We start from the raw sequence: 16,794 nt of genomic DNA on the forward strand, positions 1-16,794 counted from the left end.
AAAAAAAAAAAAAAAAAAAAGGAAAGAAAGAAAGAAAGAAAACCTACACAATTTCAATACCAATATGCAGATTCTTGTGCACATTTTCACGGAAAAAAATCGTCTGTAATTCCGATCTCATACAATTTCGTGAAATACCACCTTCAGAAGGTGACACGTGTATTGATACCAATGCAATGGTCTAGATCTGATTTAAATGTCTCTTCACTGATTTAATGTTTTATTAGTTGTACTAGATCTAGACCATTGTATTGGTATCAATACACGTGTCACCACCTGAAGGTGGTATTGCACGGAATTGTACGAGATTGGAATTGCAGACGATTTCAACCCCATTTTCACATCCTGAACCTCACGCTCTTGGTCCTCATGAAATGCCTTTTATTGGATGATTCAATCGCTACTTTTTTTTATTGATGATTGCACTCTAGTGTCGTAACGATCCCTCCCTTGAAAAGAATAGGGTCGTTAATATTTTTTGGGTAAAAAATTAGAGTCCTTCATTGAGAAGGATAATATATATTCAAATTGGGTAATTATTCATTATTCATCAAGAAAATTTTGAGCCATCAATTTTCATGTTTTTAAAAATTTAAACGGTCCTTTGTTTCCACTCAAAATTGAGAGATTACACACTAATGTCTTGAGTAAACAGTACAAATGCTTGGTTCAAATCAAATTGATTATTTTTCAATTTCAAATCTTAAAGTCATATTCAGAGTGCTTATTGTTTGATTTCTTGATTCTAATTTAAACAATTTGATTCAATTTTGATAAACATTTTGGTTCAAGAATCATGCTCTTACCATTGCACAAGCAATAGCCCCCAAATGACACGTTTCTTCAATGGCAATCCAAGCTAGTTCTTTTTTTTTTTTTTTTTTTTTTTTGTGCGAATAGAAGCTAGTTCTTGTTAGCTTTTTAATCACAGACTTAGCAAAGGAGTTAAAATAGTTAGTCATACCATGTCATTCAAGAATATGATATAGATATTCTTATTAAGTGTCCTTTTACCCAAGGCAGACGAAGTATTCCTTTACCATGGGTATTAATAAGGGTAAGATAAGGATCATAAATGAGGGTAGAGGCATTTTCAAATTTTCTTCTATAATAGATGTATTAATGACTCCCAGATCATGGGCTTTCTTTCTCCCGCAGAGGAAAACTCCTCGAGGTAATTGCAAGGGTGAAAATTCTAGAGAAACCATCCATTAGAAAAATGAACACCTCACATCATTCTTCTAACTTTGGTTTTTTGATCTTTTGTGATTCCATTTTCGTTTATCACTCTCTCTTCTCTTGAAAAATTCTTAGCTTGTCGAGGTAAGAAGCCGTCAGCACAAGTTTATTCTTGGGATTGAGATCCATATTAATTTAACAGTATGCAATAGCTATCCCCATCTTTCTCCAAGATTTTGGTAATTAACGTCCTCAACTAGTGACTTTGCATTTTGATAACCAAACAGTTGTTTACATTGTCACTAATCTTGTTTTTCACCAAAGGGCAAAACATATAGAATTTGATTGCCACCTTGTTCATGAGAAGATTCAAAATATGGCCTTATTCGATCATCATATATTTCTTCTTCACAACAGCTTGTGAACATGTTTACCAAAAAAAAAAAAAAACTTGTATTCATTTTCACAAAGGTTCTCGGGCATTCACAACTTCCATGGTCCAACTTGAGAGGGAATATTGAATATCGTGTGTATCATCACTCCATCTTCTTTCAAGATGATACATTGTTTCCATTTCTATTGTAGCTCTCTCTCTCTCTCTTTTATCAAGGGATAGAGTTCCCATATTTGTAATATTCTTCCCTATCTCTATCCATTTTATTAAGGTATCTTTATTGTAACCATACATATATATCTATATGTGGTAATTGACTCAAGAAACATATGGACAGAATTTGCTCCCATCCTTCTTCTCTTTACAGCTTCTTGCTCCACTAACCATGAATGCCTTCTATATTCTCATTAGAAGACAAAACTCAAAAACTAAACTACTCTTTAAGGCCTTTAACTGTATGAGCCGCAGGGAGTCCAAACACTCACCTCCAACTAGATAGAATTGGTGGGTTCACTTATCCTCATATCTTACACAAAATGCAAAATTCTAGGATCCATATTAAAAAGTGAACGCAACGAGATATATATATATATATATATATATGGGAGGAGAAGCAGATAACAACTAGAAAGTTTGCTTGTGAACATGGGTTTCTTGCCCACCATAGCTCTCCAACTACACTAGGCAATTGTCTCTCTTTTTTTCCTTCTAAAATTTAAATTGGCAAGGATGAATTTTTTTCAATAGTATCAATAATTTATAAAGAAAAAATCTTTCCAAAACTAAGATTGGTACAAAAAACTAGTAAATTTTTCTTTTTTGCCCTTTCAATATAATACAAAATTTTTAGTTGAAAATATAATACTAATACTTTTTCGCCAATTCAAAAAACATGTGAGATAATAACAATTCTTGACAGTAGCATAATAATAAAAATTTTACCCTTGACTTAAAACCTATTAGGAATAAGACAAAAGCAATCAAAAGAAAGTCACAACTTCTAAAGTTTCTACTTTCATTTATAAATACTTGCAAGTAAACAAAAAAACAGACCAAAAGTTTTCTTCAAAATAGACCACACAAATGGAACTAGCTTCTACTTTTTTCACATTTCTTCTATTCCTTTCTTCTTATCCTTCTTAATATCCCAACCGACACCAATGGTCCTTCCTTCTAATTATGCCTCACATCTTCTAATTCACACCAAATATGTCTCTCCATCATATCACCATTCCCCTTTTTTGAAGGATCTATATCCTCTTTCCGTACATGAAGAGTAACTATTCTTCATGTATGCTACTTGCTGCCATGTGTCCTACCAATGACAAAAGATTTATACTTATAATTTCCAACCATTAACTTTTCCCAGTTCATCCATATAAGGTCTGATTACTTCAGGAATTCCAGACTGGTTATGGGAGAGTTGTCAAAGCAAGCAATGCAGAAATAGATACAATTAAGATTATTTTTACATTGGAAAATAATAATCTCATGAGTCATGACTGCAATTAGCAAATCTGAAAAGAATTTCAAATTAAGTTTTATTTTTCTCTCTATTAAACAAGAGTCATGATGCCGAAATACGCTTTTGTATTAGTCATACAGTTATGTCAATCAAGTTTCTCATGACCTAAGTAAGATCCAACAAAATATTTTCCCAAAAGTAGAAAGAAAATTCATTAATAAGTTGCAAAGGCAACAACCAAATACCTACAGCCTAAGATGACTACCCAGATATTCATAAAATACAATATAAGAACAATCACATTTTTTCCAGAATTCCTAAAATGCTAAAGTGAATACTACTCATGTAAAGCCATGAAACAATGTCCATGAAAGGGGGGATACAGTTGTGAGAGAAGTAATTATCATTTCAAGCTTTCCTCCGGTTTTCCAAGTATATTAATAGAAGAGAAGAGAGAAAAAAAAAATAATGGAAACAAGTCCTCCATCAATGGTAGAACACATTAGCTACTCTTCACGTTCGGGGTGAGGATTCTGACATTTTTTTCCTGGTGCCAATGTATAGGAAAAGGGAACAGAACCCAAATATAATCAATCTGAGTATACAATAGGTCTAAAGAACTTCCCAATAAACCAAGCACAGGTGAGTCCTCCCAACAAACCATACTTGACCTAGATCACTTCCTGAAGCATTGATCCCTGCAGAAGAATGACATACACCTTTTTTCTTTGATCAGATAGCTAACCTCAGTGTAGGTATCCCCATGAACATGGATCAGTAATATTCCTTGTGCATTAGTCATTTGATCTAGTCTAAGAAGAAATGTTTTTTATGGGATATTCTCAGTGTAACCATGTAATGAGGTGTGTACAAACTTGGTTGCTGTTATACGAAGGAGGGAAATTTTGGTACAACTGCAGCCTCAGCCCTTAATGTAATAAACTGTGATTGCATAGCAAAACTTCATATTTTTTTTTTTTCACTCCTCCGGTCAAGACTTCTTTGCATAGCTCATATCATCAATGTCGTAAACCATGGTTCTAAGTATCAGCTGATACCCAAAATGTATTAGTATCACCAGAGACCAATACAGATCGGTTGTATCCGCCAAAAAAGTGTTCCTTTTTTTTTTTTAGGTATGTATGATACCGGCCTGATACAGATACGGATCAGGCTGTATCAACATCATATCGGTATCGGACAAGATTGATGAGAACACTAATACCTATAACCTTAATTGTAAATACTTTGATCCCATATCTTTTGAAAGGATGCTAGTATGTCACCCTGTTCAGACTTCTCCTTCGGTCATTTTGATGAATTATTGATGCCATCCATGTTTGACATGAGCCAAACTAATAATTCATGTTTCATCATTAATTAAAGGGATGGGAGAGGGGGACCAAACTTATACTATATTATAGCAGAACAGAACTATAATGGCTTTATACAAATCCTTTCTCAGATGGTATGTGCTTCTGTCTAAATGTCTGGTATGGTCCATCACATGATCACATCCCCACCATTTTCTTATCACTAACCTTATGTACAACTAAAAAGAAGAAAACATAACCAATGAACAAAGAGAGCCTACATACACCAACCCCAGAAAAAAGGGGGAAAAAAACCAACAAATTAAGATCAACTGCGATGGAGAAGTAATGCAATTTTCAAGTTATTACCATATTTTTCTTTATTGATTTCATAGCTTTTCAATAAGCTGCATAACAAATCCAATATACATACAAGAAATCCGATTTGAAACAAATATTTGAAGAGAAGAAGAAGAAGATCTGCTGTTAGTTAATTTAGTGATGATACAAAGAAAATATTTCACATTCATAAAGATCCAGAAATTTCAAATCTTTAACAAACATTTCATCTTCATCATGGTCTTCTGAAAAAACTCTCTCCTACTTCTACAACTGCTGAAGAATTTCACACAGATGATTGGAAGTCCCATGAAATGAAGATGGATGGGGCTTCAGGAGATGAGAATGGTAACAAGTCCAGATTATAACCTTGGGTATTTAGACTAGAGAATGAACAAAAAACTGCTCAATATCTCTTCTGACTATTCTCTACCTGAGCACTTGCATTTCCTCTGATGCTCAGAGAGTTCCTGCCAAAGTGCAGGGTTTTAAATGGATCAAAATTCTGGTTTTTGATAGCATGAATGTAGAATCCTGTTTCATACCATGAATCCAATTTCACATATTTCTAGTTCATGTAATGGAATACCTGAATCTGTTTCTGTAGGAGCTTGACATACTCAACTGCTTCCTCTAACATGTCTGCAGTATTCGTTTGCTGCAAGTAACGATCCGGGAAACCATGGAATCATAATTAGAAAGGAACTCCAACCTAATTTTTTACTTTGGGCTTGAAAGTCAGAATCTGGGTGAACTTGAAAATTTCTCAAAAAACCCATCTTCTAAAGTAATCATAAGATTGAACTAGACAAGCAGACTTACCTTGTCCATATTGGGCACCAGTTCTTGAAGCTTCCTTATCCTGTCACTGATTCGAGTCCTACGAACCTGATCAAGACACTAACTATATATCAAAAAGCAGAAACGATATAGAAATTATTAAAAGAACTCCAAAAGTAGAAGGGTAATCAATCCAATCTTACCCTCTCTGCGATGCTGCGAGGATGGGTCGCACAGCCACGCTTTGCTCTAACTCTGCAAGGAACTGAATCCGCGAAAAGCTTCTCCATCTCCAAATCCAAGAAACCAGACATCCCAACCTGCGAGTTGCCACTGTGCTCTCCTCTCTACCAATCCACAAAAAAACCCGTCAGAATCAGCAATAAAAAGCAGAGATCCATCACAACCAGCCCAGATAATTACCACTTGAGCCAAATTAGCTGCTTCTTGCTCAGAATTTCTCTCCCTTGCTCGTTTATTTGTGGGAATATCAGGCATCGGAGGAAACTCGTGACTACCCATAAAGCCAGAGACGAATTCATCACCCCCAATACCTGAAGATGAATTCAGCTGAGCAAAAAATTCCGCTGGAGAACTGTTCTGTCTGAAGAAGTTGTGACTAGGCGCAGCCATGGAGGTCTGAAAGAAATTGGGGTCAGACTCAGCCGAACTGTAATTTTCCGAGTTCCTGAAATTTGTTGTTGATGAACTGTTCACAGGAGCTTGAGATAGACATTGGGTTTGTGGAATAAGCTCATCTTCTTGAAGCAGAGTATCAAACCAAGTCGCCGGAGCTGACCGGAACCTTGAAAGCCTTGTGGGTTCAAAACCACCAGCGCCACCACCACCACTTCCACCTCCACCTCCACCGCTAGTACCCATATGTTGTTGCATCTACAGCTTTGATGGGTAGTAATTTCCTTGTTCAAAAACTGCTAAAACGTTTCAGAAATCAGAACAGAGAAGCAGAAGAAGCCCAAGAAGCTATGAGCCTGAAGCCCTTGTCTCTAGTGTTCTGTTTCACTTCTCCTTGAAGATTGAGAAGCTCTAGAAAGTTTTGGCTTTTAGCCTCTGCGTGGCTTTATTTGGGAGTGTTTCTCAAAAGCGTACAGCGTTGTCTTTACGGGTATTTAAAAATATTGTTGAGGTCATTTTGGGAAACATATGATATTAGTGATTTTGAACTCTTATTCTTAAGATTTTATTTTTATTTTTTGGCTTTTTGAAGTAAATTTAAGGAGTGGACAATGAAGTGGCTGAAACTGTGACCTAATAGCCAACTCACGTTGTAAAAACAGCTAATAAAAAGCTAAAGGTGGCCAAGACGTTGACTTTTCGTCAGTTATAAACCCTTCAAGCAATAGGGTGTGGAGGGGGACCATTGGTTGGAAAATGAGTAACAAATGGGTCACTGACATGGAAGCTGAAGCTATCACCAACAAATCCAAAGAGTTGAAAGAGCATCTAAGGACATTTGTGAGACAATATACAAAATATGAAGAGTCAAGAGCTATTTTCCTTATTGGCAATATTGAATAAATCACATGTGGGTTTTTTTTTTTTTTTTTTTTTTTTTTTTTTTTCAGTTTGTCACCATATCAAAATTTCTTATGAGAAAAACAAGGGTGGGACCCATGTGTTTTGAAAGCCAAACGTAACTCAACAGTTGAAGGTAACTAAAAGAAGAACTATGGATTGATGTTAAAGGTTATGCGAAAGGGGAGAAGAAGTCACAATAAGGGTGCATATTTTTTGGTACGTCCTTTCAAATTATTTATGGATCATACTAATTTCTTTGTTATAATTCTTTATTAGATAATTTGATTTTGTACTCATTGGTGGGAAACTGTACTCTAATATCATATAGATTTCTATTCTTTTATTAAATAAAATAAAATACAAATTCAAATTCAAATTTTCATCATATTGAATTTAGCAGCAATTTGTTTTTAGTTCTATCACTTTGTATTGATTTGCTTACGGCTTTGGGGTTGAAAGTAGATCAAGAAAAGTGTATACTTCACAGCATGCATTACAAAACTTAAGTATGAGTCTACTTCCCCTTCCTATCTACAAAACAATAACAATCATAACCTTATCCCAACTGAATGGGATCGGCCACATGGATCCGATATGGGAAAAAGAAAGTAAAGAAGTAAAAAAGAAGTTAAAAAGAAGAAACTTGGGAGATAATAAAAAAATGTATAACAATAATACAGTATAGAAAAACTTACGAATGAGCCTTGCCTTCACTTTTTTTTTTTTTTTCTCTAAAGTAGAAAAGAGACTAGTTGTTACCAAGGACGATGATACAATTACTCTAGACGCCTTTTTATTTTTAATAGGATAAATTTTTCTGGCCGAGAGTGATCCTTGCAATACAAACACAGAGAGCATGCAATGACCACTATACCCCTCTTGGGGACACGCCTTTGTGTCTAAACACAAGGGTTGCTCTTTGACAAAAAACACTTGCCCATTTTAATTATATAAATTTATGTAATATTACGCTCTCCTCTTATGATAAGCTTAAATCTAAGGAAGCTCATGATAATTTGGATATAGATAGTCATTATTATAAGATTAAATTATACTAGTCTGAAATTCTTAAAAAGAGTAGAAAATACAATGGATAATTATGATGTAGAGTAGGATTTAAAATGTGAGAGAAATTAATGATATGGTCGCGAGTGGCCTTTGGGCCGATCCACTGGGGCAGCACTGCTCCCCTTGGTGAGTGGATAAAGTCTTCTGGACGGCATTTTAGTTATAGTATTATTAGTATCTTTTTTGCTTTTCAAGAAGGTTGAGGGCACCTTGGGCCTCCATTCTGGCTCCTTTGCGGGCCATTTCCTTGACTACTCTATCTCTTGTATGGCTCCTTACGGTCCTTGTGCACACACACACAAGGCTCATGGAATTCTAATGACAAAACAACATTAACAAATGGGACCTTTTTTTCTCAAGCCACAGTGAAAGAGACCGATTGCTATTATTGCGGTAGGATGAGTTTTAAGGAATAGTTACAAATATTTTGGACCTCCAATAAATAGAAAAATAGAGAGAGAATAATATGACCTTAGATTCTTGGTGTTTTTCTTCATTATGGGTGAAGGAAAAATTTCTCTCATAAGCCGAATAGTTCTCTTTAATTAAAAGCGTAGCTTGTCTTTTTTCGGTAAAAAAAAGCATAGCTAGTCTTACAACCAAACAACTGTAATAGAACGTACCACTTTATTATTAAAGGCTACCATGGATATTGATCTATATAGGTAGCATTTTTTCTTTGTTTTTAACAGAAATTGGATTCTTGAAAGCTATGGCTCCACAGAGCTTCATTTGGTTTTGAGGTGAACTTAATTATTCATTGCTGCAAGGAAACAAAGTGAATGAATATATGGCAATAAGAAGAAAATGAACATTTAACCACAAAAAAATTTCCACGCATAGATATGACCAAAGGTTTTGTACATGATTGCACACAAAACATAGGATGAGGACAATTGGGGTGCAAAATATTCAAAATCCCATATTTGACGATGATTTTTTCACCATGTTCGACCGTGCACAAACGCCTTCCCCTATAGACATAATGCAAATCTTGTGTCGGCCATCAACAAAATTTACATTAAAAAAAAAATCCTCACAAATAGATAAAATACAAATCTTGTGTGGGACTTACCCAAATTTCACAAATATATATATATATATATATTTTCCCTCAAATAGATAAAATGCAAATATTGTGGGCCTTAAACAAAATTTACACAAAAATCAAATTTCTACACAAGTAGATGTAATGAGAATGTTTGTGGGCCTCACATATTTTCTCATATTTGGATAATAATTAAGGTGGGATAATATTTAGGGTGAATAGTTTCATATACAATTATGTACGAACATGATCAACACTTTAGTTGTTGGATAGGAATACTTGATTCTTATATGCATATCCAACAGTTAAAATGTTTGCAATCTTTCATATAAGACAATTTATAGAAGCATTGTCCCAATGCTTATTTCACAATGTTTGTTTTACAAATTCCATTGAGATACTATCAAAATTTTTTCTTCTACTTTTTTTGGAACCCTAGATTTTTTCTATATCACTTTTATATTTAACTCCAACCAAGTATACTGCATGGATTTTTTTTTTTTCAATTTATTTCTGAAGCTTCCAAAAGGAATAATTTCATTTTCTTGGGCTCTTTCTTGAATAACTTAGTGTTTTGTATGGTACAAAATTTGCTCTTCATTATTTCTATTTTTATTCCTTTCCCACAAATAATATTATAATTGCTTTGATTCTTATAAATATGAATTTAATTGCATAAAAATACTACATTGATCATTATTTTAGACGCTTACGACATGATGTTGGACATTTAACATTGCTAAAACTAAGGGACAAAGCTTAAGGCATGGAGCTTACGTTTCATGAATAGGATTTTTTTAATGAATTACTTGTGAAAAGTAGATGGCTTAGGAGTAATTCCATTTTGGTGGCCATTTCGACTTTGGGAAGCAAAGTGAAATACTTGGACAAATTAATCATTTCGTTTAGAAGTTTTGGGGTAACTTTTTGGTCTATAATAACATATGTAGGACTGAGTTTTTCTGAGGCCATGGTAAATGGGCATCAGTTCGTTGTGGCACATTGATATCGTACATTAGAGAAGAGATAGATGGGGAGAAAGGAGGATCACATCAGGATCCTCTTTTCCTTCACTGAGCAGTGAAAGAAAACTTTGTCCTATATTTATATCAGTAGCAGTTGGACCTTGATGCAATAGTAAAGTTGTTCCATTGTGAATTACGATTGTGGGTTCAAGTCAGAAAACAATATCTTCGCAAAGTAAGGTTACATATATTATGAACCTTCACAATTCCTACAGTGATGGGACCTCGTGCATTGTGTACACCTTTCTTTCCATATTTATATCAATGTCTAATGTACATGTGAAAAAATAGTTTACCCTTTACCTACAAAGTGCCTTGTTTGTTGTGTATTGCTTGATTTTCCGTTGCCTACTCAACCAATGCTAGATGGTGGCTTGAGAATGAAGATTTTATTTTTCTCATTTGAGTAAAGCCCTTGGATTAGACCTTAAATTGGATCAGTTTTGAGTTTAGGATAATAGAAAACTTGAGAGGTTTATAGTATACCAACGTGGAATAGCTAATTTTTAAAACAATAATTTTATGACAAAGTTTTCCTTCATCAATGGCTGAAGCGCTGAATGATGGGATGATCCAGATATGACCCCTCTTTTTCTCTCCCCATTGTCTATGGTCATGATGGGCCACAGGGAATGTTAGGAAAACTCGATCTACAATTTCATAGGAAAGCTTTGTACAAATTAAAAAAAAAAAGGCTTCTTTTCATGGCATCATGTGTCTTGGCGTAATGGATGCAATCAAGTAGCTTTCTTTTCCTCATATATATATATATATATATATATATTTTCTTTTAAACTTATCATACTTTTAACTCAATATTACATAAGTGTAGGATGGTTTAGATATTTTATAATGAATGACAATTTATTTAATATCTGGAAAAGAAAAAAGATTGATCGCTACCTAGATGTGCACTCCTAAGTCCAGACACATGGGGTGGCAAAAAGACCACCCTACCCTCTGGTTGGATGCTTGGGCACCTCCCCTAATTGTTCTCCACACTATAGCACAGTGATCACATGACCAAATAGCAATCCTCTTCCCTATATATATTTATATTTTTTTTGCTTAAGGTCAGCAACTAGTATATTAAATAAGAATGAGAATAATACAAAGAAGCCCAAATAGACAAATCTGAACAAACTTAAGACCCAAATCCACCTTTGGCATGGTTATTAGCAGAGAGGAAATTAAGACTAAATAAATGAACCTACATCCTCAAAAGATGCATAACATTTACGTGAACCGGAACCTAGGCTTTTCCATTGAGTCCCATTCAATATCATTTGTAAAAAATCTAGGACCAGAGTCCCATTCCGTAGAGGAAATAAATGTTTCCCTATATATTAATATCACCAATAAAATTGCATTATTCTATGTTTTTGTTATTCAATTTATTCTCAAAGGATTTATTTATTTATTGATAGGTTCTCAAAGGGTATATTTCTTTAACTCAAACTTAAGTTTTAGAAGTACTTTTGTTATTGAGTACAAATGAATAAGTGCATTTATAATCTGATAATGTGATTTATAAAAATTACATAAAGGGTTGCCATAATCATAGAATTTTGTTTTTATCACAACAATAAAAATTTTTATAAAAAGAAAACAAAATGAAGAAAAAAAAAGGTACGAAAAATATGCTGATTTTGTAGAAGAAAACAAAATGTGGTAAATACCCAGTAATGAAATATAAAATAACATAAGAATATTTAGGAAAACAACCATAATGATGAAATATTAGAGATGATGTTGAAACAATAACTTTAGAATGTGGGTTTTAAAAGAAATATGTCAATTAAGGGCCTTCATAATAAGAGCTAATAATGTTATACTGCAGTGTTCCTGAGCCAGAACTAATTTTTTTTTTAAATGTTTTTGTTCTTGAAGTTCTAATATGTCCATGAAGATCCACTAGCTTTCAAGTGACCATTAGAGCGAAAATCTGAAGAGGATAAGATAAGGAAGAAGAAATTAAAGGAATTTGTTTTTAGAAGACACGGAAGAAGAAGAAGTATTAATTGTGAAAAAAAAAAAAAAAAGAGGGGCATACTTGGTGTCCAAAGTTTCCACGTGTGAGGTCTCAGAGAGAGGGGGCAAGAACTACGCAATCTTACCCCGAGAATGTAGAGAAACTGTTTTGACAGCATAACCATCAGGTCATAATATTTAGTTATGAGAAAAATGATATTCAGCTAATTAAAAAAAAAGGGTGGGGGAGAAGAGAGAATAGAATCCAACTTAAGAGATACCTTTCAATAGCTTCATGTAGAAAATATCCAACCCTTAATACCAACAAAATCCATGTATAAGTAACAGGGAAACTCATGAACAAGGAGACTAAGAAATTGAGAAATTGTGGACAAAACCAAACCCTAACCCTTTGAGCTTGGGCTAGGATTTCATCTTATCTTCCAAATCTTAGCATTTTTGGTTCCATCGCCGCGGAATAGCCATTCTTCTTCAATTGCAGTGGTGGTTTCGCATTCAGGCTCTACTATGAAATCTATAATTTCTTAACAGCTTGGGTTTTAGAAGGAGGGGAGTTTTGATGGGAAGGATGGATTCTTGTGTGTTTTTCATCTTTCAAAAGTGTTTCTGAAATAGAGAAACAAATTTATTTTTGTTTCTCTATTTCTCAAAGTTTTTGTTAGGTCAATCGGTAGGGGAGGGTCCGGACCAAAGCATGGCTTGAGGTATTAGTATTGATATTGGTATTGGAAAAATGCCAATACGATAGGATTTGGTCCCATAACCTTCTCTTCTGAGTGCTGACCCTTCAAGCCAAAGTCACCATTACTAGGCTAAGTTAGAGTTCGTAATTTTATGTTATTACTTACATTTTTATATATAAAGAAAACATTATTTAGAAAAAAAAAAGACTTACATTTTACTTGCAATCTTATTTAATCTATCTATTAATTGTGCAACTTTGTCATCCATCAATAATAACAACAAATAAAAGTAATTCGGCCTTATCCCAACTAAATAACGTAGACTATAAATATATGTCATCTAACCTCTAATGAGAAAAAAAATATTTATATATATATATATATATATATATATTTCATCCAACCAAAAATCTACAGACGAGCTATTACACACTAATACATATATATTAAAGAAGCATAAAGGTAGTAAGGGTTATATTAAATTATTAATTAAGTCCAGAAGTTGTGCCCCCTTCGATTGCACTGTTCGTTTGATCACGCAGGTGGGTCCATTAAGACATAAATTATATTTCACTCTGAACTTTACAAAGGACAAAATTATATGAAGACATATTTAAAATAATAATAATAATAATAATAATAATAACAATAATAATATGGTAGAAAAATAAAATTATATACTATAAGAATATTGAAAAAGGATAGGCTGCGTTTAGTTTAGTAAGAGGGATCATGTCGGGGCATATCATGTAAAGTTTGATGGAAGGGATTGGCTACTGTGCAGTGGCTTCAATTTCAATATAGGAAGGACCCACTGCACCGGCAGGATCCCAACCATACATGATTCTGTCTCCTACTCGCCTGGTCGGTCAGGGTGTGCTGGTTGCTGTTTCTTGAGAGCAAAGTTATAGAGAAAATATATTTATATATATATATATTAGAAGAGTCACTTTTCTATATATATATATATATATATATATATATATATTAAGGGAAAAGTCACTTCTCTTGGGGTGTTTTGATCAAGCACATTCAAGGGACACATTACTCTTTATAAACAGAGGATGAATTTGGCTCATTGGAGATAATTTTTGGAAATTTCTCTTTCTCTTTTATGCTCACAGTAGCTCTTTTGATGGTTACCCAAAAAAAAAAAATTATTAGCTCTACTTATCAAGTTTACTTTTTCTGTTTTTCCCTCCTTTTGGAAGTGTTTCCATTCTTGGTAGTTGTGTTGAGCTAGCTACTTTTTGTGTCCCAGTTTGACTCAATAGTTGAGTACAACAACTATTGGTATGGTTTACATGGATTAAGGGTGTCAACGGGTGGATTTGATTTGGTTTTGATTCGAGTTGAATCTGCCGGTGTGAGAAATGTAAAATCAAAATCGAATCAATAAGGAAATTTTGGTTTTGGTTTGATTTTGATTTTAGTGTGATTTGATTTCAGTTTAAACTTACTTTCTGGTACTTGTTTGTTTGTAGTCGGGTTGGTTTTGATTTTTTGTCCGATTGAGGTTTGATTTTTCATACAAACTTATACAAAACTTGGGGTTTTAATGAATTTTAGATTGATTTTGGTTTCTTATCAGTTTGATTTCAGTTTTAATCTAGTTTATGAGTCGATCTTGGTTTTGTTTTGGATCCTTTTGGTTTTCGATGCGATTTGATTTGTTAGGGGGCATAATCCCAAACAGAAACTGACCCAATATGCCTTCGATTTTGTTTGATCCGAGGTGATATTACCGGTTCAGTTTAGGTATTGACACTCCTACTTGGACTATGGTATCTGAAAATTGACTTGCAAAAATTAGGTTTGTAATAATAGGGGGCAACTATGATCTTAAGAGTGTCTGGTGACATGCCTCAGGCCTCTTGTCAATCTAATTTTATTGAAATGTTGTGTGAGAATTGTACAAAAATTGTGTCCAACTTTGACAAAGAATAGGACCCTTTAATGCTTCCAACTAGAAGAAGTGGAAGCAAAAGATTATATTCGTAGCTAGTCAATTGTCATATCATTTACTCTGGTCAAATATTTATTCACAGAAAGTGATGATCCTACTCTCAAAGCCAAAAGAAATGCATGGTTCAATACAGATTACCAATATCAAACATAATACTAAATTCATTGTCCAACTAATTATACAATGTATATGTCTCGAATGAATAACTGCATTGGAGAAGAAGCATGCTTTGGAAGACGCTGGATGCAAGAAATAGAGGCAATTATTATCACTCTCTTACACTTAGCCTATAGTTACTAGCTAATACTCCTGTACCTAAAACTTTGTCTATGATAATCCCTAAATTTAGACTTTTACCTCTCATTCTCTTCAGGTATTTTTAAATTTCCAAATTACCCTTTTGTCCAAGTTAACCCATCACCCTTAACTGGCAATCCCCATCACCTTCTTCTTGCACTCCACTCAGACTAGTGAATCTGAAATGAGTCCTTTATAGTTGACCTGGGTACCCTTCTTCTCTATCACCTTCTTCAAGAGCCATGCTGAGAGATTTTTCAGCTCTGTGCCAAGAACAAATTAGCATCTTTAATTCTATTTCAAGTCTGTTAATAGCTTCATAGCACTGACTCTCTTCAAGAGGGCTTTGCTGTACTTGGGGGCCATTGATCCTAAGAAGGGTTCCTCTGAAATTATTGTTTCGGAGCTCAAGTCTTGATTTTTGTATCTACTAAGAGGGCAAGGATAGGTGGAGGTTACCAGAGAAGAGGGGTAGTGAGGGAAGAGAGAAGAGACATGGTGATGTAGATGAATTTGCACGAGAGGGGGATATACAGAAGGAAGGAGCTCCACAGTAATTTCGGGAAATAATAAAATAAAAATTTGAAAAAAGATAACACTTTTTATTTTTTTCCTACTAAAGTTTCAACTATTTTCATTGTACACGTGGCAATCCTCCAATGTAAATGCAGTGTAATTCATCTGTTGGTGTATGATGTCTTGTATTCCGTCACAGTTTAATTCAGAGAGTATTAGTGCAGGCGCCTCGACAGGCAAGATGGTGGTCCCGTTAGCCGGTTATCGGGCCGTGGGGGTTGCAAGGGGGGGCAGGAGGCCCTCTTGCATAGCGGGGGTGTAGGGGGTGCAGCCACGACTCGAATTTTTTATTTGAGGGCAATTTTATACTTTCCAGATTAAGGTTTTTCGCTATATATTTGTAGCTAAGATTTCTTTCTCTATAATGCAAGTAATACTTTTATTTTTTATTTATTTATTTATTTTTTTTATGAAAGCAAGACTGAGAGGTGTGAGGGATGAGTGCTGTAACGTACACTATTCTCCATTGATAGTGACCCAGGATCTCATCTTACCGAGGACGTAGGCAATCTTGCCGAACCTCGTAAATATGTGTGCATTGTTTGTTCTTATTTTTCCATTATCTTTTGCATCGTTTTAGGGTTGCATTTCTACATTCATCTTCATGTACTTCCAGAGAATTTGAACCGTCTTGGTCAAGGGAAGTCCTAATAAATACCAAGGGAGAAGGAAAAGTAAAAGACAATATAGGGGAGTCTTAGTAAATATAGTAACGTGTAGGGAGCGATAATAATTTCCCCCAAAGAAATATGTTATGGTTAATTTTTTGGATTTTTCATCAAAGGATATATAATATAAATATTTCTGTTCAACTTGACATGTTTCATGTCCTTGTTGCTAAATTAGCAAAGGAAGGGATGATGGTTTCGGATGAATTTGTGGCAAATTCTTTATTAGAGAAGTTGTTGGTATATTAGAATGAGTTGATGTTAAACATGAAGCATAAAAGAAAGGATTAAACACAAGATTAGATAATTATCCCAGTAAAATTTGATTAAAAAAATAGGGAAAAGAAAAGATGGTGAGAGATGGGGTATTTAAATCGAAGGCTAATCTGGTTGAGTTAGGGAAGAATCAGCATTTTAAAAAGAACCTACATGTTAAAAAGAAATTAAAACAAGTTCAATAAG

The 16,794-nt window shown here is 34.3% G+C and overlaps 1 protein-coding gene across 1 annotated transcript; it reads right to left on the minus strand.

Annotated features, from left to right (window-relative positions):
- Nucleotides 1-3,235: 3,235 nt before the first annotated feature.
- Nucleotides 3,236-6,532, minus strand: LOC122070105 (transcription factor bHLH80). The gene is made up of 5 exons (XM_042634213.1): nt 5,894-6,532; nt 5,674-5,817; nt 5,513-5,578; nt 5,280-5,348; nt 3,236-5,160 (listed from the first exon to the last, which is right to left on the minus strand). Exons 1-5 carry the CDS (start codon nt 6,362-6,364, stop codon nt 5,113-5,115), a joined length of 798 nt encoding a protein of 265 aa, XP_042490147.1. The 5' UTR covers nt 6,365-6,532; the 3' UTR covers nt 3,236-5,112.
- Nucleotides 6,533-16,794: the final 10,262 nt, after the last annotated feature.

This window comes from Macadamia integrifolia, unplaced genomic scaffold (assembly GCF_013358625.1).
Source record: "Macadamia integrifolia cultivar HAES 741 unplaced genomic scaffold, SCU_Mint_v3 scaffold823, whole genome shotgun sequence".
NCBI lineage: Eukaryota > Viridiplantae > Streptophyta > Magnoliopsida > Proteales > Proteaceae > Macadamia > Macadamia integrifolia.

Excerpts from the sequence above, each read along its gene's own strand:
- LOC122070105 (XM_042634213.1), bottom strand. The coding sequence starts at position 6,364 with ATGCAACAACATATGGGTACTAGCGGTGGAGGTGGAGGTGGAAGTGGT. Across the intron at positions 5,579-5,673 it reads CTCGCAGCATCGCAGAGAGG|GTTCGTAGGACTCGAATCAG; the intron begins GTAAGATTGGAT and ends TGTCTTGATCAG. Across the intron at positions 5,349-5,512 it reads TGGTGCCCAATATGGACAAG|CAAACGAATACTGCAGACAT; the intron begins GTAAGTCTGCTT and ends CGTTACTTGCAG.